This window comes from Clarias gariepinus, chromosome 10, assembly GCF_024256425.1.
Source record: "Clarias gariepinus isolate MV-2021 ecotype Netherlands chromosome 10, CGAR_prim_01v2, whole genome shotgun sequence".
Lineage (NCBI taxonomy): Eukaryota > Metazoa > Chordata > Actinopteri > Siluriformes > Clariidae > Clarias > Clarias gariepinus.
In genome coordinates this window covers 24,882,639-24,909,991 of record NC_071109.1, presented here as the reverse complement: position 1 = coordinate 24,909,991, position 27,353 = coordinate 24,882,639, and the positions used below count along the sequence as shown (strand labels likewise).

At 38.6% G+C, this 27,353-nt stretch overlaps 1 protein-coding gene across 3 annotated transcripts; it reads left to right on the top strand.

Annotated features, from left to right (window-relative positions):
• Positions 1–24,982, top strand: arhgef37 (Rho guanine nucleotide exchange factor (GEF) 37). 3 transcript variants are annotated; one of them, XM_053506579.1, is made up of 13 exons: positions 1–313; positions 8,959–9,284; positions 9,696–9,825; positions 10,192–10,339; positions 11,412–11,611; positions 11,750–11,880; positions 12,128–12,232; positions 12,483–12,581; positions 13,438–13,755; positions 14,055–14,183; positions 15,494–15,689; positions 20,223–20,395; positions 22,194–24,982. In XM_053506579.1, exons 2-13 carry the CDS (start codon positions 8,973–8,975, stop codon positions 22,416–22,418), a joined length of 2,166 nt encoding a protein of 721 aa, XP_053362554.1. In that variant the 5' UTR covers positions 1–313; positions 8,959–8,972; the 3' UTR covers positions 22,419–24,982. The 3 variants fall into 3 exon arrangements, with proteins under 3 accessions (XP_053362554.1, XP_053362556.1, XP_053362555.1); XM_053506581.1 differs by lacking the exon at positions 1–313 and adding an exon at positions 7,265–7,286; XM_053506580.1 differs by lacking the exon at positions 1–313 and adding an exon at positions 8,209–8,230.
• The last annotated feature ends 2,371 nt before the right edge of the window (positions 24,983–27,353 follow it).

Here is a 27,353-nt window from a genome sequence, read left to right as displayed (position 1 = left end):
TGTGTTGACACTGTGTTTTATATCAGTCTGTAGCGCGCGCGTATGTTTGCGTGGATGGGTGTGTGCCGTATGGGGAACCTGGTGGAGCGCGTGCCTGCGCGAGAGGACTGAAGCCGCAGACAGGAATGCCGCCGGACGCTGAGTCACGGTTTCAGTTTATTTCGCTCTTTCCGCACTCCTTACAGCCATTTATAAATACACCGAGCTTCATGTTAACGCTTCACAGGAACATCAGCATCTCTTAAACTCGGAAGTTATTTGAGGTGAGAAATGCTCTACTCTGGGCTGTAGGAAACTTCAGTGGACTTAACAGGTAGAAACCTTCATCATTTACTTCATTTAATAAACTGGTTTGTTCTGGTTTTAGTTTTTTTAACTGTGTTTTATTATCGTGAGAGTAAAGCGGGTTACACTAAAACTTTAACACTTTTTGTTTGCCATCAATATTATAGAGAAAATATTTATAAGTTACTTTACTTTGGTAACTGGTAGCTTTATTTTTATTAAATAATATCTATAGCAACAATTTTGTTTTGTCAGAGTTTACCACTTTTATAATTCTTCTTCTTGTTCTTCTTATTATTATACCACAAATTCTTGAAGTAATATTGCTATTTATTTTTCTGTTTTTTTTTTAATTCTCATATTAACATATTTTCATATGTGTTTATATCAGTATGTCAATACAAGAGTATTAAAGAAAACCAAAAAAGCTTTAAAAATGAAATATAGAGTGTGTTTCTGTCTACAAAATACCCAAAGTTATAGAAATTTTCTAATCATGACATTAAAGACGTTTTATTCATTAGACATAAGGTAAAAAAAAAAAAAACGCTACCAAAAAAAGACGATCTCATTTAATCTTCTTAATTTTTGTAACAGCCTGGCCAAAAGAAAAGTTAATTAATAAAATTTTTTTTTTTAATTAATTTAACTGTCATACCAGCACTTACTGTGCATGCGCATACCAAAAAAAAGTCACCACGCCCTTAAATCTGTGCGTTAATGTCTTCATCTTTTAGGGCAACTGAGGGTTATCATTTGTCTGGTTTTATTATACGTTTTACATTTACGAGGTGTGGATTAACTCCCACCTCGGGTCCACGTGCATGGAATTTGCATCTTCTCCCCATCCTTGGTGGGTTTCCTTTGGGTACTTCTGTTTCCTCCCACAGTCCAATGAAATACAGATTACCCTAACTGTTGGTCTTTTGGTTGCTCCCGGTAAGGGGTCGCAACAGTGGAAAATCCAGTCCACACAATAACTTGGCACAGGTTTTACGCCAGATGCCCTTCCTGACACAACCTCTTCCATTTATCCGGCTTGGGACCGGCACTGCGTCCTGGCGTTTCCAATTTGCAGCTTAACGAGAGTGTGAGTGTGTGTATGTGTCTGTGCCCTGTAATTGATTGACACCCTGTGCAGTGTGAACCTTGCCTTGTGCCCTAAGTCTTCTGAAATAGGCACCAGGCCCCCCATGACCCTGTACAGAATAAAGCGGTATACAGAGTGTGTGAAAAGTAACTAGGCATTAAATGGTAATAAAATCTATATTTCTAATACAAATTTATTGAAACAAACTTTATTATATAGAAAAATACAAGCAAATGTAAATTTTAATGTAGGTACCGGCCACTTGCATTGTTCATTGAGCCAGTGGTCATTAGCTTTGCATGACAATTTTTTTATATTCTCAGGACGTAGTGTTGCATTTCTTCCCTAAGGCACCATCTCTGGACAAGAACAGGGGAATTCCTTGCTTGATAGCATACTGTGATCTTATCTTGCTCCTGAACAGTCAAGCAGTTGGCCATTTTTGTTTATGTTGCATGTGCTGCCTCTCGTAGCCAATGCCTGTACTATTGATGTGGGCAATATAATATCCTATTGACTATTGTCTTTTTAGAGACTGTTTTCATCATGACTGCAGTGATACTACAAGTTCTATAGCCCTTAAATATTGTCTAGTTAATTTTCTCCCACCCTGTAGATGATGCGAGTGAGTGAGACTATAAAAGTTTGTCACAAATGTCAAATGTGTGTCAGAAATTGCTACCTCTGGTAAAAGCAGTGCTAAAATCATTCGAACATGTCACCCCTCCTCCACATGCTTCTATGAACCATTCTTTCAATATTTAAATTCTAAACCATGCCTGGTATTTTGCTATAGTTTCAATCCTGTGAGTTCTCTCACGCTGTAGCTGTGTTCTGATCAGCAAGTATAGTTCCCTGCGAAGCAGCCCGGACAGGGTGTTCGGCCATGTTAAGTACGATTCCAAACCACTGGGTGTGTAACTTCTTAGTTCAAAGGAAACTATGAAACCTTGCAGGGAACAAGTAAACAATACTTTATCACTTGGACATGCAAATAATAAGAATTTGTAATTAATTGTATTTTAAATAAATGTAAAAAAAACCTACTTAATTAAAAATCCTAACTATTACACAGTAATCTGTAAAAAAAAAAAACTGCATAATGATCATTTATTAGTACATCCTAATAAATTAATCAAATAATTTATAAACATTTCAGTAGTATACAATGTTATCAGTTGATATAACCAACTGAGTGTTGGACTTCAACTGGCATTTCCTGCTCAGGAAATATGTTTGTAAATCTTTGTTTACAAATATATATAATAAATATTTGTTTTTAAAGGGGACAAATGCAAAAAAGCTTCATAATATATAAATAATCTCATGCAACCTATATATTTTAGGATGTTCTTTACAAAAAGGAAATAAACAAACTGCTGTTAAAGGTTACCATCTTTTGATTCTGCAAAAAAAATTTTTTACAATACATATTGCATTGTTATTTACTATTTAATTCATTTAAAATCTAGGATTTAATCATTAAGTTATTTGTTTATCAGATTTTGTGTTCTGTAGGAAAATGTCGTCTTTGCATTCTGTCCACATGCGAAGTAATGTCCAGTGCTCACTTACAGTATCCTGGAGCTGTTTCCTTTTTATTATTGTAATATGGTCACAGTAGTAGTATGGCTGAGCTTCTAAAAAAATGTCAAGAAAAGAGTCTTTACGTCAAGACTTGTAATGCTCAGCTGCTCAGATAACTCTAAGTTTGTAGATAAGGAGGTAGAAACTAACAGGGTGCGCCGTTGTAAGGGTGCTTTCATATTGGGGTAAAAAACGCAATGGTTTCCGAGAACTCTTGACCCTCTTGAACTCTTCTGGTTAATTTTGATCAGTGAGAACACAATCATTCCACGATCAGGAACTGCTTAAGAATAATACAGTGTACTTGGGCACTGACTGAATTGGGTATGGAAGCCAATTGTACCTGAGGACAGAAGTACAGTGGATCATGGTTTAGACGTGACATCAGTGCTGTCTGTCTCCTCCGAAATCTCCAGTGTGTGCAGTATGTGCCAGTCTTATCCTCTGACCCAGACTGGCAGAGTGATAAAGTAGGAAGGCATGGAATGTCTAGGAAGGCATTTTGAAATGTCAAAATATTTTAGAATAAATATGCTGCATACTGCCATATGCTGCATCGGAGAGAGTAAATGCGCAAGCATAGTCAGGAACTGAGAGCAAAAATAATGTGAATGTTAGTAAGAGGGGAGTAATCATTCCTGTTCATGGTACCAGTTAATCGTGCATTATGTGAAAACTTTTGGTTGATTTTTATTTAATTACAACACAACGCAAAATTTGCCAAAGCACTCAAAATTTTATTTGTAAAAGAACGACGTCATACTTTTGAATCATGGTGTTTATTGTAATTAAAATAGAATGTTCGCAGAGGAAGTTTGTTTATCTCATCACCAAAAAAAATTATTCCCTCAGCAGCATTGTTTTGCAACGAATAGGGTTAGGTATCAGTTTTTTTTTTTTTTCCGATACCAGTGCCAAATCGATACTTTTAAAACGGTACCGGTGCCAAAACGGTGCCTGAACCGATCATTTACAAAAGCCACAAAATTATGGTGGATGACTCAAAAACAAAAAATTGATTGCTTAAAATTGTACAATATATTAAAATTGAACAATATAGTAAAAGTTTAAAGTATATATGAATATATAAGTAAATACAAAAAACAACAATAAAACATAAGCCACCTAACCCAACTACAATAACTAAACCGCCTCAAATTTAGCAATTCTTTCGCAGAAATTTCACTATATTTGTCTTTTCTGGCAAAATACGACACCTTTTCTGACTTACTGCATGCCCTGCACAGGACATGCATAGCGTTCTTTGTATTTGTAAATGGGGTCACTGTTGTAGTACTACTAGTACTAGCTGAAAAGACTTATTTAACAGATAAGTTAAACTTAAGTTAAGTTTAACTTAAGAATTATTTAACAGAATCCATGTTACATTAGTATTTTACAAATCATTTGACCATATATTAGCATGAAGGCAAGATTTGCATTTTGTAATTAACATTACATTAGCCTACTACTAACCTGTGGAAAGGCTGCTGTCGTCATTATAATCTGTGGACTCCTTTTTGCTACAGTAGGTATGACTGTGGCTGGGGTCGTCCACACAGATAGTGCCAGCTGTTGTCCGCAAGCTGTCAATCACGGTGCAGCCCTCCGCTTTTAACTTTATTCCGTGTGCCCTCAAATGTTTCATTAGATTTGACGTGTTTCCCCCTTTACACCCAACCGCTGTAAAACATTTGCTGCACGTCGCAGTGTCGGAATCCTTTCCGCCTGCTGCCGTCAGAGCAAGTGTAACTTTAGTTGCTGCATTCAAACGCATCTCGGATGGTTTTATTTTCTGATGATTTGTGCTTTTAATTTTTTAATCTAACCTAATAAACTTTTAATCTACAAAAATAAAATGGACAGTAACATTACTGCAACAATGTTTTGGATTTGTATTATTAAAGCTTTCCGAAGTTCTCAAGATTTTCCTAATTATGGAAATTATTTATTTTTCCGATCATTTCCGACAACCCATGAATGCAGTATTTAAATTTTTACTAGCGATCATGTGTGTTGATGAATCTGATGCTTATTACAACTGCGTCATTCAATCGACAGTTCAGGCATTTAAGTGGCACCGAAATGAGGCACCCAAATTCGCGTTCTGTTTTGGTCCGGTACATACTGGTTATATAGGTACTGGTGCCGTATTGGTACCGGTTTTCGGTACCCAACCCAACCATGAACCAATATAATAGCAATGTGGTTTAAATATGGAGAAGGGAATTAATAAACGTTCATTAAAGTAAACATTGTGTGTGGTGAGCATCCTTACAATTCTTATCTGTTTCCCGCGAGCATTGTTTGGGTTTAGTGAATCACAGCATGTGCATGATCGAACAAACATGTGGCTTATATTCACAATGTGGTTAGAAAGAGAAAGGGACTTCACAACCAGTGTTTGGTGTATTGCATTACAAAGTAACGTGTAGGAGGACTTGGATTACTTTTTTGATGTAACGAGTAATCTAACGTGTTAGGTCCACCATGTAAAGACTCAGTTATTTAGTTATTTTTTAAAAAAATTTAATCCGTTATTTAGACAATTTATGTAATCAGTGAGCCAGACAGCAGTTTATGTGTATGTGTGTATAAAAGTCGTCCTACAAGCCCCGCCCCCAATAACCAGCCCCCCTCTGTTATTCCTGCTGTTATACCCCTATCTCACCTATGTGGTTTGACTATGTGAGGACAGACGTTTCGGAAATAATCACAGCGCCAAAACTCGTGGTGAATCATGATGAACTTTACTTAAAGCCACCGCGCGAAACTGCGTAGGTGAAATACGGGTATTATTAGGTAACAGATTATGGGCCAAACTTCGCTAAGTGATGATGGTAGAATAATTATAAAGGTTTTGACTAAAACAACATGCATGAGGAATCACAAAGGAGTTTTCATTTTCTTCAATGGAAAAGTACTCTAACTAGTCTTTTTTTTTTTTTTTTAGAAAGTAACGCAGTAATGTAACTGATTACTTTTTAATGACAGTAATTTTGTAATGTAATTAGTTACTTTAAAAAGTAACGTCCCCCTGTTCACAAGTGAGCTTTTTTTCCATGGCAGTGTTTAGCTACACAATCTCAGCTGCCTCCTCTGCGCCATTGTGTAACAGCAGGTCATGTGCACATATTTGCGTATAATTTGCACCCTGCCTTGTTAATTTGCTCACAGCTACTCAGTGTATTGTTCATGCATTGTTTAGCTTTTGCAGTAATCTGTAAGTAAATCACATCTGTTCCTGCTCTGTATGATGTTTAGGCTCCTCTTATCAAGTCTGCGTCTTTCTCTATTTGTCCTTTTGTACTGCAATTACTTCAATGCAGTGTGAAGTGATTTTAGTGTCGGTTCACGTTTGTGTAGATATTGTGCAATGTGTAACAAGGAGGCTGGACACAAATCTAGCATTGTCACCAGATTGATCCTTGCGCCTTGAGGGGTTTCTTCCTGTTTAAGTCATTTGAGCTCTTCGTTTTCTCCCGCCTCCCTGAAGCGTGGCAGTTGCCCCAAGGTGTGAATGAGTGTGCGCCTGATACTTGTGCCCTGTGTAGAGAGTATTTCTACCTTCTGTGCCTTGGGATAGGCTTTGAATCTATTACAGAAGCTCTAACTGAAGATAAGTGAATGACAAAAACAGAAGCTCTGTGGTCTGGAATCATTTAGAGTTTGTTTGTTTGGAGATGCACAGAGGTTGTGCTTCCTGTTGTTTTCACCTCCAATGATACTTTTGATAGTGTGTACATGTCCACATCCTGCTGCTCGTTCTGTTTAAACCATCACTTCCTTTTCACAACCTGCTGCAATCAATCACCTTATTCAGCTTTGTGTGTGTGCGTGCGTGTGTCTTCATCTGGACTGTCCTTATCTCATTCCCTCCTGCTAACAGCCCCTCCTTCCATTGACACACTCTTCCACTGACCCTCCCATCCCCCTTCAGTCACATACCCATGCCACATGAGGCCCTGTGGTCTGAGTCAGTGGAGAAAGTTACCCCAGCCAGATTTGTGTGTACAGTATGTGTGTGTGAGAGAAAAGGAGAGAGATTGTGTCAGACTTTCCTCTGCTGAAACGCTCTGCCTCGACACAGGAAGATCCAGCACTGATTGATCTGTCTATAAAGGTAATTGTGCACTTTAACAGATATTTTTAGCGATCTGTCTTGTTTCAAACCTGCTGTTTCATTCCGGCTCGACTGCAGAAACATCGCATCACGTTGCACTGCACTGCAGCACTTTTTAGAGAGCTGTCAGAGCTCTCGAAATGTGCTGAGCATGGGCTTTTTTCCTGTTTGTGTATACGCGAGCTCAGCCCAGCTAACACGGTTTGTCCTAGTAGATCTGTAAGCTTTACTTTGGGTAAAGTGTAAGTTGATCCTTTGTGTTTCTGTAAATTGTTGACTCAGTTGAAGACAACAGTCAGTGATAAAATTTTGTGCTTGTTTTTTTTTTCTTTTTGCTTTGTAACCTTGTTTCCTTTATCTGTCATGCAGAACATTTAGGACATCTGTTTTTTAAACTAGGGTTTCTTTAGGTCAGGCTTTAGGCTAAACATTGTCACATGACACAAGTTGCATAATTTTAAAAGGGGACATTTTTTTTCTGTGGGCATTCCAGACCAGAAGACGGATAACAATGCTAATCCTGTTTTTATTTTATTTTTTTAAATGGATATAACGAAACTTTGTTTCATTTTGAAAAGCTGTTAATTGTAGGATTGTAATTATCCTGATTTTTCTGTGCTGAATTGGGATTTTAATGTCCTCTGGTAAACTTAAGGGTACAATTGGCCTTACAGTTAGAATGACGTATTTGTATTTGTATCTATTTAAGGGTTGTTTACGTTGCTTGAACAAGGAGTTACCTCCGCAATACCTTTTTCTACATATATGATTGTTAACTGAAGAGTTGTTTTCTTTAGATTGCATCTATTTACAGTGCCATGAAGAAAGTATTTTTTTTTGCATACTTGTCACACTTAACATTGTTTGATGATTTGAATTATTTAATATTAATCAAAGATACCTCGATTAAATACAAAGTGCAGTTTTTTTTATTGTTGATAACATTTATTAAGGAAAAAATCTGTCCAAGCCTTTTTGGCTTTATGTGAAAAAGTAATTGCCTCCTAAACCTAATAACTGGTTGTGCCACCCTTGGCTGCAATAACTGCAATCAGGCATTCGTGCTGACTGGCAGTGAGTCTTTCACATCACTTTGGCTCACTCTTCTTTGCAGAGGCCGGACATTCTCCTTCAGGATTTTGTTGGTATGATGTTCTTTCCATAAAATGTCGTGTTAGTTTTACTTGATTATTTACTTTAGTAATGGGTTGTATACCTTTCAAAAATGTCTTTCTTTTGTCTCATCAGTCTACAGAATATTTGCTTGACCTATTTGAGACCAGTCTTTGTTATTTTATTTCAGCAGTGGTTTTTACCTTGAGACTCTCCCATGGATGCCATTTTTGCCCAGTCTCTTTCTTATTGTTGAATCATGTTGGACACTGACCCTACCCAAGGCAAATGAAGCCTGCAGTTTTTTAGATGTTGTTCTGGATGAGCTGTCGTTGTGCTCTTGGGAGTAATTTTTGTAGTCCTGTCACTACTGGGAATTTCACCCCTGTTTTCATGTTTTCGCCATTTGTGGATGATGGCTCTCACCATGGTTCGCTGGTGTCCCAAAGCCTTTAAAATGTCCTTGTGACCCTTTCCAGACTGATACTTTGTCCATTACTTTGTTTTTAATCTGTTCTTGAATTTACTTAGATTGCTGCATTTAAATAAGAAAAATATGCCGAAAAAACAACACCACATATACTGTATATAATATATATTTAAGGCAGAAAATACTTTTTCACGGCACTATATATCCAGTGACTTTTAGTTTGCTTGGGAAATGCACTGCTTCCTTTTTTATTTCAGTAGTTCTTTACTTTTGGGTATTTCTGTCTAAGCCTTTTTTTTAAGGCTTACCTAAATTTCTGTGTTTCTTCAGCTATCAATCCTGGTATGGACCGTCGAAAAGCGAGACTGAGCAGACGGGAAACGTCAGAGGAACTCCCTGAGCTGAAGGAAGTACCCGGAGAGGTACCAGGCATAACTGTGCAAGATGTGGATGGAGTTTTTGAGGACTCTGTCCAGAATGAAGAGGAGGAAGCAGGGAGCAAGAGGAAGACTGCACATGAAGAGGCGGCAGAAAAAGAAAAGGAAGCTCAGAGGCAGATCATGGCCATAAAAGAGCTGGTGGATACTGAGGGGAGCTACCTAAAGCACCTGCAAATTTGTACATTTACTATCCGAGGCAACCTACAGAAGCTACAGGTTGGGCTGATTCTAGCTTTAGTTTTATTTTTTTTTCTCACCAAGTTAGACAGTCATTGTCATGCATCATGTAGATTTTTTGTTTGCCTCGAAACTGATTATGTAATCTGGTGTGTATTAGGGCTAATACTTCTAAATAATTATGTTCAGGACGGATCATGCAGTCACGACAATAAAATCAGAATATTGGACCTATAAGTCCCTTTTTCCTGCAGTTAATGTGGACGAGCTGCTTAAGTTGTAAAGAATAAAACAGCATAGAGCACTGTGATGTGGATAGGACCAGGGCATTGTTTATTTTGCAATAACTTTATTATCCTTATATGACAGCAGTTTGCTGTTATAAATGATGATAATTTATTCATTTATTCCTGTGAAATTAGTGTGTAATAAGCGTTCTAACCCCTGCAGCCACCGTTGGCCAATCTGGACGGAATGTTCCAGCACATTGACGAAGTGATGGACGTGTCCGGCCAACTTCTGAGTGCCCTGGACCAGGCACAGATGAAGCCCAGCGATCCTCAGTACCTTGAAACTTTGTGTAAGTTTAACAGGAAAAACTTGACTGCCTAGTTTAGATTCCTCAGAGTGCTTTCTGTACACTGGCTGCACTCAGAGTGTACACATGTAAATTGTAGGTACTTGGGAATGCTTGGTATTTTGAACAAACAGGAATTTCAGGTGCAAATTCTTCTGAGTGCTTCCTCATGTTTTCATATTTACGCCCATCATACCTGAGGCGTATCAGATGTCAGGAGATCAACGCTGATTGTCTTAAGTCTCAAGTCGTTCCATGCTTATTATGTTGATCACAGGCATAAATGTTTATGTTGCTTTTAACTCCACAGTTGTCAGCAAAAACTTTACTGCTGATGGCAACATTGATTTTAACTTTCCTCTTCTGTAGGTGATATTTTTCTGCGTATGTCAGAAGACATAGAGATGGCATACAAGGAATATCTGGCCAACTATAATAACATCACAGCTATAGAAGACGGATACAAGCAGAAGGAAGCGCAGTGGCTAGAAATGGTGAAGGTCATCAAGTCCTCTGCGTAAGTCGTTATCACACTTCATGAGTTCTGATCTGGCTGATTGTCTGGCTGTTCAGACAATATAAAACTTTAAAACAGGTTTCCATTCACACAAGTTAATTATTCTTATTACAATATTTACTTCATTAAAACAGAACATGTTTTAAGTTTTGATCAGTGATGTCTATTTATTTGTAATTTCCTTTAACAAGACAGACAATTTTCACTTACTTCTATTAAGATTTGACATTAATTTACACTCCTGCGAATGAATATACTCCTGAATATACTGTAAAAGGATGAGATGTCATTAAAATTGCACATTAATAGAGTAAACCTTCCTTTATACCAAATTACTACTTGATGTAGTCTTTATCACAAGTGATGCATTTGCGCTCACATTGAACCCAACTCTCGAATCCTTTACCAAAATCCTCTTTGTTGCAGCTGATGGTCTCCCACTGTGCTATAGAATGTTTACAGAGATGACACAGTTGGCAAGCATTGTGCACATATGGATGAAGAAGTTTAAATAATGGGAAATCTGCATTGCAGAAACACCACATAGTGGGAGACCATCAACTGCGACAAAGGGGATTTTCAAACAGGATTTGTGACTTTTGCATTACTTTCAGTACAGCCTTTGTATCTTAAACTCACCCACTTGATTAAATGATCTAGTCAGAGTTATGCAAGGCAATCATTTGTCATACAAAGTTTCAGGTCTAGGAGATTAGATGTGAGGTTTTTTACAATAAGTCACATACTTGTGCTGCGCTATATTATTATTTACCCAGAAATAATAGTAACACTTATGCTATGCTGTGTAATACATTTTTCCTGTGATTTTTAGGGTTCTCTTGAGAGATAGGTGTTGCTCCTGGTTGTTAATGAGTGTTCAAGTGTATATGTGTGTATGTTTGTGTCCCACCCAGTATTCCCTAGTTAGTCATTGATCCTGGAACAGATAAAGCAGTTACTGTAAATGAATGCATTATCCTAGCATGAAATGTATGAAATGTTCAGTTCATCATTTTATATCATTAACCCAACACATTAACATCTGTCTACACTGATTTTTTGTCTCTCTCAGACCAGATGTGAATGCCTCCACGCTCAGCTTCTTCTTGGTGATGCCAGTACAGAGAATTGCCCGCTACCCACTGCTGCTGCAAACCATACAGAAACACACCAATCCCCAGCATCCTGCCTACTCCCTTCTGGAGCACACAGCCCACATTAGCGTCCAGCTCAACTGCAGGATTAACGAGTACAAGCGCTTCCGAGAAGTTGGTAAGGGCCTCCGACATCAGTTCTGGAAACATTTACAGCATCAACACAGTTTGCTTATGTAAACATGGTTGGCTATTGGTTATTTACATAAAAGTAAGTTTATTATATAGCACTGTCTTTTTTTTTATCACACGAAAGCTGATAAGTACAAGAAGAAAGAAAACCTGACCATCATAGACAAGATTAACCGACTAAGTGGTCACAGCATTGCTAAGAAGACTGCCAGGTTGGGCCAGTACATTAAACATGAAACCGGGATTGTACCGAAGGTACTGTACACTGCTTACTGAAGCTCTTATACAGTATATAGTGAGGTTGTGCACTGTAGTGAAACTGTATACTTCTTAAACAGTATAGGCTTTGTCTTAGTTGTATTTGGTTGTAAGGTATTTAACATTTTATGGATTGTAAATTGCACATACTTTACAATTTAAAAGCTTTGCTGTTTATATACATCAGATACTCGGTGTTAGTGTGTTGAATAATTAATATAATATTTTTCTCTATTGACTGCAGCAAAAGGATGAAGAGTTTGATGCCCTTGCAGGCTTTTTCTTTGTTTTGGAAAAAGGTGTCATTGATCTGCATGCCAATATGGCAGCCTATCTCAGCCACCTGCAGGTGGGTTAAGCATGCCAGCCTCCCTTTTAAAATGTGTACTTTAATTTGACTGTATTTCCCATATTCTGTTATTTAACGTCATGTTTGTTTGCATTTGTTCTGGTTTGCATTTAAGGCTTGCTTTCATTGCTATCACAGCTGGTGAAAGGAAAAGAAATTTGGGGTTCATCCTGGGATGAAGGATATATAAATAATCTGTGTGCTAACGATGTAGTGTGTAGTTTTAAGACATGAACTGTTTTTGTTACAGAGGTTACTCAGCTGCAGGCCAGAGGAGGCTGACTTAGACCTTGCACTCTTTTCAAAGGAAATTAGTGTCGCGCTCCAACAGTGGATATTGCCAGTTTATGTAAGTGGTCAGATTATAAATGAAAGTTCTGAGAAATAGGTGTAGGTGTAAGTGTGTCATGTAAACCAATCATCAGTTTAAGTTTTAATTGATTTAGCATAACTTTAATGAGCAAGCTGAATGTGACGAGAGCAAGGAATTTTAGGAGTAAACTTTGAAAGGAACTGAGATTCTAAGATTTTATTGTAGTTACTTTAGTAAATACTTTACACACAGCTTTGGTATTTCTGGAGCTGTAATAATCATACAGTTACCAAAATGTATTTGAAAAAAAAATAAAATGCTACATTGTTTTTGTTTATTTATTTAAGTATACATGAGGGGCATTCAAGTCAAACTGAGACTTTTGAGAAACGCAGATATGAGAGTAAAAGCTATTGTATCTTTATTTCTCTATATAATCCCCTGCTACACTAAGGCACTTATACCATTGTTTCACTAGTGCTCGATTATTAATAAGTTAGAAAGTTTTCTCAGAACACTGGAGCCATGATCAGACTGCTTGCCTCCCAGAAACTTTACTGGCAAAAAAGGGAGTTGGACTTGAACACCCCTCATATTATCTGCTACACTCAAAACCAATTTGTCCACTATCATTATTACAAATTGCGTTGGTTCTTTGTTTAAGATAATGTTTGAAGATTACCAAGTTCTCATCCTGTGCCTGCAAATAAACATCCTGCCTTTGATTCATCTTGAGCTAGACTGCTGAGCCAGTTATGTTTCAGAGAGTATGTGCAGAGAGAAAGTTTTATCACAGTAAATCATTATAAGTGTTTTAACACTTTTATCTTCGTTCAGTCCTGTAAATGGGATATGCCAAGTATATTCATAATTGTATACATGTTTTCTGCAGGAGGCTCGCCTGAAGACTTTGGTGTTCCAACCGTTGTCCTCTTTGCGTGAGCTGATGGCTGGGCCACACAACCTGATCCGCAAAAGGCAGGACAAGCTGCTGGACTTTGAGAGGATTGAGGAGAAGGGTAGTTTGAGCTATGATGACCAGGCCATCGCCAACACCTACAAGACTATGAATACACTGTTGCTCAATGAGCTGCCTCAATTTAATGGCAAAGCCATGCAGCTGCTGTGGGCCACTCTGGGTGCCTTCAGCAGCCTGCAAAAGGACCTGGCTATGGACATGGAACAGCTTACCACCAGCTTTATTCATCAGGTTGGTGGAATAAGGGCATTTGGCTTGTATAGAGTTTAGGAGTAGCTTGGGACATCCAATTTACATGATAAACAGTCATTCAGACAGACAGTGTTTGTTCTGCTTTTTGTTTTACTTAGTAGGAGCTTAGATGGCTAACAGAGCTGTAAATCAAGCCTTATTTTAAAAATTAAATAAAAAGTATTTAAAAAAATATATATATTTTCATTTCCATGTTACAACTTTCTGAAAAGACCAACACTTCTTGACCACGAGGGCGATGTTCTGATTTTAATTTTATCTCTCTTTTCTTTACACAGCTCCCACATACATATCTGGACAGCAGTGCATTCTGGGAATGGGCGGAGAGCTCGGTGCTGGAGAGTGCCAGGAAGCTGGAGACTCTATGTCAGAGCATTCAGGATGAGCTCAACGCTCCCATTGTGCAGGTCCGTCACAGCACAGAGCCTTGTTGTTGTCTATGCTGCGTGGTTTACTTCATGTCCATGGAGCTTGTGTGCCATAGCAGAACAGTGTAAGAAAATATGCTCAGTAGAGCCATTCACCGAAAGTTAAGGTTCATGTGGTTCAGATGAGCCCGCCCATTAAGCAAACTTTATGACAAGGCATACTATATTATGGCTGCGAGCAAGTACTGTCGTCTATTTGCACAGTATTATTAAATATTACCAAGCTGTGTTAAAAGAAGATAGCACATTTAAAAATAGGTTCATTCCTTAACATCTATTATTATTTTTAACAAAATAACTAAACCTGACGGAGTTGACGTTATTCATAATGGTGTGTCTATCTTGTGTGGTAAATCAGGTTTAAATTATTTTACCGCCTGTAGTTACTGACGCTGAGCATAAGGTAATTTCTTCCTCTGACGCAGAAACTGACGGATTACTTGTCTGATATTTTCAGCATAAGCTATGTTCTAGTCAATAGCTCATGCCTGGTTCTGTAATTTATCCTGACATCTTCATAAGCAGGCCCTTAAATGATCAAGGGCCAGTGCTGTGTATGATCAGTGTCCTGCGTTATCTCATGTAGAACATGTAGATATGGTTATTAACTTAACAGTTTTTTTCCCTTTGGGTGGGGGTTTGTGGTGAGGTTATTTAAAGTCATTTTCTATTTATGTCCCAGAGACATCCTTTTAACAAACAAGATAAAACAAGATAAACAACAATTGGTAGGCCATGTTGCGTGAGTAGTGATGATCTCATCTAAGTATGCTGTATTTTGTAGGCTGTGGCACTGGTTTAATTAAGCTTGGCAGAAGGTATGACAACAGTGATTCAGATACATTATGTAAAACACATACCATGCCAAAGCTTCTGTAATGGACAGTTCCACAACATAATATTATTTCTAGTACAATTATTATGATAACTCAAGCATTTGGTTTGACAAATAAGTAGCAGTCATACTGCTGTCATGCTTTATAAATCTCATTTTAAAATGTGATTTTTGAAATCTCTTATGCTTTTGTATGACCAGCTAAGGATATAATTTTAAAATTAATAGTTACTTTATCAGTGTCTTGTGTTATGAGAGTCAGGTTCATTATCCTATTAAGTAAAGACATACTATTATGAACACAATAACCAGCGTCACAGTATTAAAGCAGTAAAATATGCTGAGAGCACGCCTTTTTAAATACTTCTGGTTACATGTAATGTTTCAAATAAGTTTTAATCAATTTAATCAAAAACAAAAGCGAGTCTCTTTCTCTTTTTTCCCCCCTTTTCAGCCTGTTATCGCAGTGTCCGAGAAGCGCCTGAAAGACTTGGTGGATAAACATGGTACAGAAAAGCTCTACCAGCTGATCGGGCCAGTTGTGGCCACTCGTGACCTTGACCTCACGCTGAGCAAAGGAGAGCTGGTGGCTGTGATCAGTGAAATTGACACACGAGGGGACAGACGCCGCTGGTTGGTGGACGCAGGAGGTATTTATTAACATTTAAAGCAACACTGATATCAAGGTCACAAGCAAGGGAAATCTAAATATATCAACTGTGCAGATGAGCTAGCTCGACTAACCAGCTTTCTGTGCAAACAATGGCAAGGTCACCTAAGAGACAAATCGACAAGAGCATGATTTAATCGTTTTTAAAAGCTCCAATTTTCTATGACTTTTTAGTATTTGTAATATGTTTATGTGCATTTCTAAATCAGCATGTGCTGTTTCAACTGCATACTTCCTGTCAGTTAAAAGTTTGAATCTGGATTATCTTATTTATTTTAACGGCTTCCTCACAGTTAGACATGACCATAAAACAATCATATAATGGCAAGAGCAAATAAAAAAAAGTTGCAGCATATACAGCCAAACCTTAAGCGAGCTTGTATATCAAAACACTCATATATCAAAGCAAATTTCCCCCATAAGAAATTATGAAAACTCTGATTAATCATTCCACAGCCCAAAAATATTCATATAGAAATAATTAATACAAAATATAAAGTAAAAATAAGACAAATTAACCCGCACTTTACCCGACAGAGCAGTAAGACGAGAGGAGGGAGGGGGATTTTCACACACACACACACAGACACACACACACACACACATGCCTCTCTATTGACACTTGCAAGCGTGCATGCACACATACACACACAAACAAACGGAAACACTACTCTGTCAGGAAACCTCTTTAACAAGGAATCTCTTTAATGACACTCATGGTCGTGCACACACACTAACGGAATCAGGGCTTTCTAACAGTCCGAAGTTATGAACAGATATTAATTCTGATAAATACAAAGGTGCTAACCCATTCAGTGTTTTAAAAACCAGCAGCAGAACATTAAAATCAATTCTATATCGAATTGGTAGCCAATATAAAGACATTAAAACTGGGGTAATGTGCTCTCGTTTACGCACGCCAGTAAGGAGCCTAGCGGCAGCATTTTGTACAATTTGCAGTCGGTTAAGAGCCGCTTGATTTATACCCATATAAAGGGAGTTGCAGTAGTCAAGCCTTGTTGATATAAAAGCATGAATGACCCTTTCAAAGTCCTTACAAGACAGAAATGGTTTCACTTTAGCTAAGACTCTAAGATGGAAAAAAAATGATTTTGACTACTGAAATGATCTGTTTGTCAAATTTAAAAGCGCTATCGAAATAAACTCCCAGGTTCTTCACTACTGGTTTTACACAGGAAGAAAACTGTCCAAGATTTAAGCCTGAGTCTTAAGTCTATAATCTCAGTTTTGCCTCCATTCAAGTAAAGAAAGTTTAAGGACATCCAGGCCTTAACATCAGCTATGCATGCCAGCAGAGTATCCAAACCTTTGTTATTCAATTCCACGGGCAGGTAAATTTGAGTATCATCTGCATAACGAGAAAAGAGACACCGTGTTTCCTAAATATTGAGCCCATGGAAAGCATGTACGGAGGGAATAAGATCTCTTTAACAAAGGAACCTCTCTAATGACACTTGCTTTTGCTTTATGCATGCACGCACACAAACTTGTGGTCACAATGTTAAAGTGAACAGTACATGCGCACTCGGATGTTGACTATACGAGTGACACGCGCACTGAGACTAGCATGGGAGACGGTTACCCATAATTCCGTAGCGCGCAAGCGAGAGAAACTATTAACTCAGTTTTGATCACGTGGTGCTCGGCAGACAAAGCACATGCGTGCTACTCATATATCAAGACTTCGCTTGTTTATTAAAATTAACATTTATTTAATTTTGCTCTTCTTGCAAATTGCTCGCAGACCAAGTTACTCACAATCCAAGGTTCCACTGTACTAAAATGTTTTTGTGTAAGAACGTATGAAACAGCAACTCAGATACTATAGTGAAACTACTGTTTTGTTTAAGACCAGACATTTTGAGGCAAAAAAAGTTAGTGCTATAGATAAAAGATGACTTCTGTGCTTGGTGAGTTTCCTCCAGGTTCCTGTCACAGTCAAAAGACATGCAGCCTAACTGGTGTTTACAAATTGCCCATCGTGTCTGAGTTTGTGTTTGTGTGCTCTGCAATGTTCTAGCACACTGTCTGGGATTATTTTAAACCTTGGCCTAGCATCCAGGCCTAGCAGCAGAAACCATCACTACACCAAAGAAAAAAAAATGTTGATTGACCAGTGTTTGACATTGTAAAATCCTGGAATAGACTCCAGGCCACCTAAACCCAATTTAGGTTAAGCGGTATAAAGAGTGAATAAGTAAGTGAGCCAGGGAGATTCTCATTTAATTTTATTGTCTGACATTCATTTAAAATGTTTTTATAAAGCAGTCCACTATTCGAGTAGACAAGTGTCATTTGGCAAGCGGTAACGCTGGCAAACTCCACTGTTACTGTTTGTATCACACTGCTTATCTGTAAATTCTTGCATAAAGCTCCAGGCCTAGCAGCAGAAACCATCACTACTTGATTGACCAGCGTTTGACATTGTAAAATCCTTAATATATACAGTCATGGCCAAAGGTTTTGAGAATTACAAAAATATTGGAAATTGGAAAAGTTGCTGCTTAAGTTTTTATAATAGCAATTTGCATATACTCCAGAATGTTATGAAGAGTGATCAGATGAATTGCATATTCCTTCTTTTCCATGAAAGTTAACTTAATCCCAAAAAACCTTTCCACTGCATTTCATTGCTGTCATTAAAGGACCTGCTGAGATCATTTCAGTAATCGTCTTGTTAACTCGGGTGAGAATGTTGACGAGCACAAGGCTGGAGATCATTATGTCAGGCTGATTGGGTTAGAATGGCAGACTTGACATGTTAAAAGGAAGGGTGATGCTTGAAATCATTGTTCTTCCATTGTTAACCATGGTGACCTGCAAAGAAACGCGTGCAGCCATCATTGCGTTGCATGAAAAATGGCTTCACAGGCAAGGATATTGTGGCTACTAAGATTGCACCAAAATCAACAATTTATAGGATCATCGAAAACTTCAAGGAAAGAGGTTCAATTCTTGATAAGCGGGCATCCAAGAAAGTCCAGCAAGCGCCAGGATCGTCTTCTAAATTGGATTCAGCTGCAAGATCGGAGTGCCACCAGTGCAGAGCTTGTTTAGGAATGGCAGCAGGCAGGTGTGAGCACATCTACACCCACAGTGAGGCGAAGACTTTTGAAAGATGGCCTGGTGTCAAGAAGGGCAGCAAAGAAGCCACTTCTCTCCAAAAAAAAACATCAGGGACAGATTGATCTTCTGCAGAAAGTATGGGGAATGGACTGCTGAGGACTGGGGCAAAGTCATATTTTCCGATGAAGCCTCTTTCCGATTGTTTGGGGCATCTGGAAAAAGGCTTGTCTGAAGAAGAAAAGGTGAGCACTACCATCAGTCCTGTGTCATGCCAACAGTAAAGCATCCTGAAACCATTCATGTGTGGGGTTGCTTCTCATCCAAGCGAGTGGGCTCACTCACAATTTTGCCCAAAAACACAGCCATGAATAAATAATGGTACCAAAACACCCTCCAACAGCAATTTCTTCCAACAATCCAGCAACAGTTTGGTGAAGAACAATGCATTTTCCAGCACGATGGAGCACCGTGCCATAAGGCAAAAGTAATAACTAAGTGGCTCTGGAACCAAAACGTTGAAATTTTGGGTCCATGGCCTGGAAACTCCCCAGATCTTAATCCCATTGAGTACTTGTGGTCAATCCTCAAGAGGCGGGCGGACAAACAAAAACCCACTAATTCTGACAAACTCCAACAAGTGATTATGAAAGAATGGGTTGCTATCAGTCAGGATTTGGCCCAGAAGTTAATTGAGAGCATGCCCAGTCGAATTGCAGAGGTCCTGAAAAAGAAGGGCCAACACTGCAAATACTGACTCCTAAATTCTGCATAATTCTGCATAAATGTCATGTAATTGTCGATAAAAGCCTTTAAAGCGTATGAAGTGCATGTAATTATATTTCAGTACATCACAGAAACAGCTGAAACAAAGATCTAAAAGCAGTTTAGCAGCAAACTTTGAAAACTAATATTTGTGTCATTCTTAAAACCTTTGGCCACGACTGTACATACCTGTGTCTGCATTGCCATAATTCTGTCAACACACCATGCTGGGTTAACCACAGCGTCATGTAAACAGACTGGCAGACGATTATTATTTTTTTTTAACGAATATCATTAATCATAAGTCTAATTTATTTCTTAATTGCTGGAATATGTTGTACTGTTGTTCTTTGTGCCTTTTAATGCCACAGAATATCAGTACCTGTGATAAGACAATGAGACGCACCCTGTACTTATTAATTAAATATAGGGTGTGACTATCAAGGTAAAATATTATCAGTGCTTATTTATATCTGTATATGAATACTACCTTAATGTCTGTTTGTTTAATATGTTTATAGTATCAGTAGGGACATCTACTGCTCATTTGCAGTCATTGCACTAGCTTACATTGTGTGTGTGTGTGTGTGTGTGTGTGTGTGTGTGTGTGTGTGTGTTTTTCTATGTTTAATATTATGTATCCAAAATCTGTCTGTCAATTCAGGTCCAAGGGGTTACGTTCCAGCATCCAAGCTTGCTCGTTACAACCAAGTTGGCATGGTACATCCTCCTGCCTCCCCCTCCCTCAGCGCCACATCCGTCGGTCCAGGACCCAGGAGACACTCGTACACACCGGGAATGCAGCCTGTCATGCCCGTGACTACGCCCTGCTTCCAGGTGAACAGCACAGACACTGCTGTTAGCATTAAGTGGCGTGTTATAAATGCTGGCTCGGTCTGATTTGTGTGTCAGAAAGATGGAGAGCTAAAGAGATTGATGATTGTGATTTTTCGCCTTGTGAGCATCAGTGACGAAGACGTGCACATACGAACAGTGAGAGAGTACATGGACACATAGGGTAGGCACAAATTGTGTGTGAAATTACATATGAGCATTAGAATATGATGGTAACATCACAAGCACAGAAACGAGCAGCACGGCTTCTCCAGCCGCATTCGATTTTTTAATTCTCCATGGTTACGTACTCACGCTGAATTATTCATTCATGTGCTTTGGCTGTCAAAAGACATATTATTTTGTGCCAGTTTCTACTGAAAAATCTGAATCCAAGACAAGTTGCTCTCTAGCGGTTTGGGTGTTGGTGTGAGTGCGAGATTTATGGCAGCTGTGACAATAAAAGTGTGGACTTTCCCCCCCTCCCTCTCCTCTTCCTCTTCTTCTTTTTCCTGACAGCGTCATTAATCACTGGGTCATTAAACGCAGCCAAGCAACATCTAATTTCAGTGATGTGTTGTATCCTTCACCTTTGTAAGCTCAGGTGGGAAGGTTAATAATTTGCCAGCAACATATTATCTATTTAAAAACTGTTTATTTGGAGGGGCGGTTAAGTAATACAACAGGTTGTGTCAGTGTGATTCTGATCATGAGTTTCATAACTGTCTTGCTGCCCTTTGGGTACCATGGGTCAGATAGGGATTACAGGCATGAAGTAGGTTTTTTTTTTTTTCCCAATAAATGTTTTATTTGCTGTAGGCATTACACGTATTGACCACATGGGGGCGGTCTAAATCTTTATTGTGATTTGAGACGCTTGCACCAGCCTAACAACAGTAAATGGGTCAACGTGTATATCATTGTAACATATATTATGGAGTAAAAAACCAGAACAGAGCACGGCAACACAGAAACCCTCCCAGGCGCATTTAACTCCCAGATGCACCATTTTATTCTTTTCTTTTTTTTTTTTTATTAAAAAGGGAATGGAATCTTAATGGGATGTGCTGTTATTGAAAAATATTTAAGGACAGGTGGTGAGATAAATGTTCATTATTTTCTAATAACAGCACATCCCAAAATCCTGTCATACCATAGTAATTTGCCAAAGGTGACAGGTACATTTTATTTTTTTTTATAGTTAATGTTATGAAACTCCTGTTCTTACCTACCTTACTGCAGTTATAAAGAAGCTGTAAAAAAAACTACAGCTTTACCTTTGACTAGTACAAAGGGGCCGGAAGACTCAGTTGATTAAAAAACAACAAGTAAATAATAAATTATATTTATATTTATATCATTTCAAAGAAAACATGAATGATCTTTTTTGTTTATCATATGAATGATCTTTTTTTTTAGCAGTTCATGTGGCATATTGATTGTACCTGTGCTAATTGTTGCCATAGAAATAAAAACATGTCAGAACTCCATTATTATAACGCTTGCTGCTGTGACTAATGTTTCAGAGCAAAATGAATTGAGCAGTCAGAACAAAGAGTCTAGCATTATTACGAAATGAATTCCCTTCTTGAACACTGTAGATTATATTAAAATATAGAAAATAGAGTTTCCCCTCTGCTGTGTACAACTGTTGCTAAATGCATCATTAATATATTCATCCTCTACATAGAGCTGCTGTGAATTATTTAGTTTGGGTTGCTTCCCAGTTTGCTGAAATGAAAGTCAAGTGCATTTATGTATTAAATAGCTCATTGTCGTTCTCTCTTTTCCACTCTTCCAGGTGTTCGCTGGGTACGACTTCAAAGCACGGAGCAGTCACGAGCTGTCTCTACAGGCTGGAGAACCGGTGCGGGTAGTGGAGAACCACGACAAGCGGGGCAATGCCGAGTGGAGCCTTGTGGAGGCACGAGGTCAAAGAGGCTACGTCCCTTCTAATTACCTCGCCATTCTGCCTTCGGTTGTGGCATCACCCACTCTGCCATACAACTACAATCTCTCTTCATAGCATGTCTCCATGTGCACTCCATACACACCCACACACACTGGTCAAGGTGTTTAAACACTCTTACTGAAGGGCTCTCCATGTGAGTGTGGGCAGAAGATGATTCTGCTGCCCGGTCTGTGAGCTGGAGTGGTGCTTGGAGTGAGTCTCGTCTACGAATCAGCTCTGGTTAAAGCTGATACCGAGGGATCCGTTTGTCACAGCTTCACTACCGGGTACTGATGGAGTGTGTGGGTTTAACAGACTCCTCAGCAGAATTATTTGTCTGTGCGAATCACTCTCTGACTGAGTGACGGAGGGCGTAGAGTGACAGAGTGATGGTGATGGGCAGGTTATATGCTTTAAGCTCTGCTCTCCAGGATCTGTCTCTGACTCACAGAGGAACCTTGAGGCTTGGCTGAAGTGGATCTGAAGGCATGAGTCAGCTTTCACAAACCTGACTACCATGCAGAAGAGGCATAATTATTTATTTTTTTAATGTTATTTTTATGATATTATTTTTTTAACCACTGAGACTCTTCTTGTCAATGTCCCTGTACAGGGCTGACTACTGATGATTTTATTTGAATGCCAAATAATTCCTGAGCGAAAAGGTACAGAAATTATGAGACACTGATATCTAGCTATGGACGTGTATACGGGTCAGAACATTGTAAATTGTAAATACTAAGTCTAAACCTGCAAGTATGAACTGTAAAACATTACTCCTTTTTAACACTGAATAAGCAGTACAGTTGTTGTAACGATTATATTTTTTTTGCGTGTTGCACTGATTACATACTGACTATTCTGTCGATTACCAAAACTTCAGCAGAAGCCACTGTTGCATCAAATGCAGAAAGAACCCCCGGCTTGCTGCAGTGTCCCTCTGTCTGCAAGTACCGTAGTGCTCCATTAGGGGCAGCACAGCTCCATTTTTACACACTCTCTCTCTCTCTCTCTCCCCCTTCCTTTTTTAAAATACACTTATTCTGGCCACTGATTTCCTCACTGTATGTTCTCAGAAGTAATCATGGACTTTCTCTCCTGTCAGTGTTGTATGGAATTGCTTTGTGCCTATACTAAAAAAAAAAAGGCACTGTGGCTTCTGCTTTAAGTGTTACCTCCATTAGAATTGAGCTCAAACCAAGAAAAAATAATGCAAATATTGTAATTTATTTTAACAACCAAAGTTTAAGCACAAGAACAGCAGTAGATTTCTTGTTTTAGCAAATTAAATTGTCCATTACTGTATCTCATTTTTAGCTTTTATTTATTTTTCTATAATACTACTGCATGATGTCTGCAGCCTTACACACATGCCATGCGGTCAGTTGGTCTAATTGAGGATTTATTTTTGAAAGCAGAAACCAGTGTTATATGCTGCTTTCAGCACAAATGCAGCTATTCCTGTGAGAGCGTGTGAATGTCACTGCACCACCAGTGATAGCTGTATCTTTCTTTCTGAATGCTTTGTGCCGTATCTGTATGTGTGTATCCAGGCACGGGTGCACATGGATGCACGTTCCGTGTTTGGCACTGTCCCCTCCCTCAGACATAGTTGCTTGTCAGCAATGATTTGATGCATTGACTCCCATCAGCTTCTGCCCCCTCGCTGGGGCACAACACACTATAAATACATTTTTCTATTCAGTGGGCTAAAAATAGCTTCTTGTCGGTAGGATCCCTCTGCCGTGCTGCGCTGCCTCTGTGACGCTCTAAGTGCGTCTGTTTTCTCTCTCGTAACACTCCCCTTCTTTTTTTAACTCTCATCATCATCATCACAAGAGCTAGGGTTGCATGCTAAGGCAATGCGCTACAGTTTCTTTACAGTCTGTTGTGTGCTGTGTGCAGAGGAAATCAGCTTAGTATAAGCTAGATTTTATTTTTGCGGTTGCAGGAGATGCATCTGTATCCAGTACTCTGGGGAAGATGTTAGTTCCAGTTGAGCGAGTGGCCATCCTGCTTCTAAGAAAAATCTCAGAGAACACATGACAGTTCTGCTCACAGCTGCAGTGCAGCAAACGCTTGGGATTAAATTCAATCTAATCGATGATGGTGATCTGTCTAACTTCCGACAGACTTGCCACAGAAGGATTATTTTCACTTCAGTCCCTTTATCTAAACCGTTTTTTTTTTTTTTTTTTTTAAAGCTTTGCTCAGTAGTATTACAGAGAGGAGCACATTCAGGTTCACACTTGATTGCAGCTCAATAAACTTCAAAATGATTCAGTTTATGGAATTAAATACAGATCGCTCCCTAAGGTCCAGTGCACACATGAACCATGGATTAATTGCAAAGCTTAACCCTTAAAGTAGACAATAAAATTTTACTACCACTGTATGGTGGTGTAGTTAGGGCCAAGTCTTTGCACAAGCACAAGTTACATCATTATTTGTTCATGGTCACTAAAAGTGTGGGTTGCCAGATCTCACTGTCAAAATTCTTCAATGCAGTACTGAAACCCTGACCACTACAACAACAACAACAAAAAACAGGCTAAATAATAAAGTCTGTACTGAAACTTATAATCAATTAACTAGTTTTGTTCAAGGGAGAAGATAAGGTTCTGCCTACCCATTTTTTTTTAAAGAAAGGTAAAACATAAAAGAAAAGAAGAATAATCAAAATATCCTGAATTTAGTATTCCTTTAAAACCATAAGGAAAAGCTCCTTGTTCTACGTGTTCTAGTTTGCCTTTATTTCTACAATTATTTATTTATTTATTCTTTTTAATTGGTGTGAAAAATGATCCATTTCGTGACCAAAAACCCTGCAAGGATCTGAACTGTAGGTTTTGTAATCTGTTGCTCCCCTAGGTCTGCTGACTTTAGTTGCCTACTACCTTATTCTTGTGTTCATGCCACAACCTTTTATTATCGTAAAGGCTAAATCCCATCGGCTAGCACATGTCTCAACTACTTCTTTTTTTTACTACTTTTTTGGCCAGCAGTGCACTAAGGCAATAACAAATACTGTTTATTGTAATGCAACGGAACTCTGTCTGCTAACTATTGGCCAACTAATTCCATTCATTATTTATGAATAAATACCTCTCTTAAACATGACCAAGAATGAAAATCCCTCGACTCCTAACTAAATAAATGTAAGGTCAAAATAAAAGTAGTTCATTCAGTGTCTGGTTGTACTTTCTCCTGCTGTTACCATAAACGGAAGCAAAACTGAGACATGTCCGGTGTCATAACCGTGGGTGTGTGGGTTATGATGTGGAACTGCAGTATTCAATTCAATCGGATTTCTGCCATGCTAGGCTTTGTTTTTTAATGATTATTAGTGCTCTGCTACTTCTTTATTTACAACCTTCTCCTTTATCAGCTTCATGAAACATAATCGAGTGATAAACAAGACCTTATCCTTACGCTAAAGATGTTTCCTGACGTTTTATGATCGGTTAAGATAACATGATGAAATGATTTGCTGCTGATTACAGAACCAAGGACTCAAACCAAGTCTGGTATTTTAATACTAGCTGTAAAGACTTAGCTTAGCTAAAGTCTTGGTAAGGAATAAATATCAGAAGCTTGAATTATAAGAGTAAGTGTCCTGTGATATGAATGACTACTCAGGCTGTATTATCAAGTGAGGCATAGCTGTCATGTCATCCCATGGAACAGAAGACAAGGATAATGATGAGACCCTGAGCTCTCTGTCTTTCTTTTACATTCTTTCCCCTCCTAACAAAGAGTCTGAGGTTGTTAAACTCTGTGCAGTGGAGATATAACTGCTTTTTTTTACATGCTGTAAATTTTATCAGTCACTCGATCAGAGTTACAACTTGCCCAACCCATGCACAGGGTGAATAAATCAGTCCACTGGGTCCACGGTGCAGATTTCTCCTATAGGCTAGTTTTATTTGGGCATCATCTAATGTCTGAGATGCTCCTCCCATGGGTTGAACGATTTACTGAACGCTGTCCTGTATGCGTAACGAAATCCTGCTAGTCAGTGTCATTGGGTTCCATGGACTTTTGAACATTGAGATGACATGAGCTTTCTTTTAAGAAATGAATAACCAAGATTTTATTTGGTGCAGCTGATCCACAGCACAGCAGGCACTAACCTTAATTCTATCCTCTGACTCTGATGCTCCACCCATGGATTGTATTCTCCCACAGTTCAAAGACATGCAGGTTAGGCTAATTGATGTTCCCAAAAATCGCCTGTAGTGTGCGAGAGCATGTGTGTGTGTATATGTTCTGCAATGGATTGGCACACTATCCAGGGTGTACCCCGCCTCGTACCCCAAGTCTCCTGAGATAGGCTCCCCAACCTCTTTAGCAGCAACCTCATTTCCCCTCCCATCATGTTTCTTTGTGCTTAAGTTCTTTATAGGTCAATGTGAGGCTTATCAAACAAAGAACATTCCTCTGAAACTGGTCAAGTACAGGAACTGGTCTGAAAATGAGCGCCAAAAACGTTATTCAGGAAGCCTGAAGAACTATTCTACAATTCTACATTAAAAATACAATCCAACTCTTTGAAAGAAGAAACATAATAATATATAAATATAAAAATATGCGCTGGTGGCACGTTAATCTCCAAAATGGTACTTAAGTACTATAATAAAGTACTAATTACTAAAGGGTTACCCACCCCTGGTACACACTGTACTGAACACTGTGATCACGTTAACCTTCTGATGTGAGTTAACTGAATTGTCCTCAAGTTTGATCATGACTCACTGTATTTAAAAGTTAATCAAAAGTATTGTTTAAATTCATTAATGGAGGCTGAAACGATTGAAACAGACTGAGCATGGGATGTATTTTTTTTAATAACAAACTGAGTGATGAACTCTACCAGACTGTTTATTGATTGAATGACTAAATTATTGGCTTTTTGGTTCCAGCTCTCCCGAAAACTTACATCTCTAGAGCACTGTTTCTCACCCATGTTATGCCAGGATGATCAATAAAAATTTAGAAGTTATTATATGT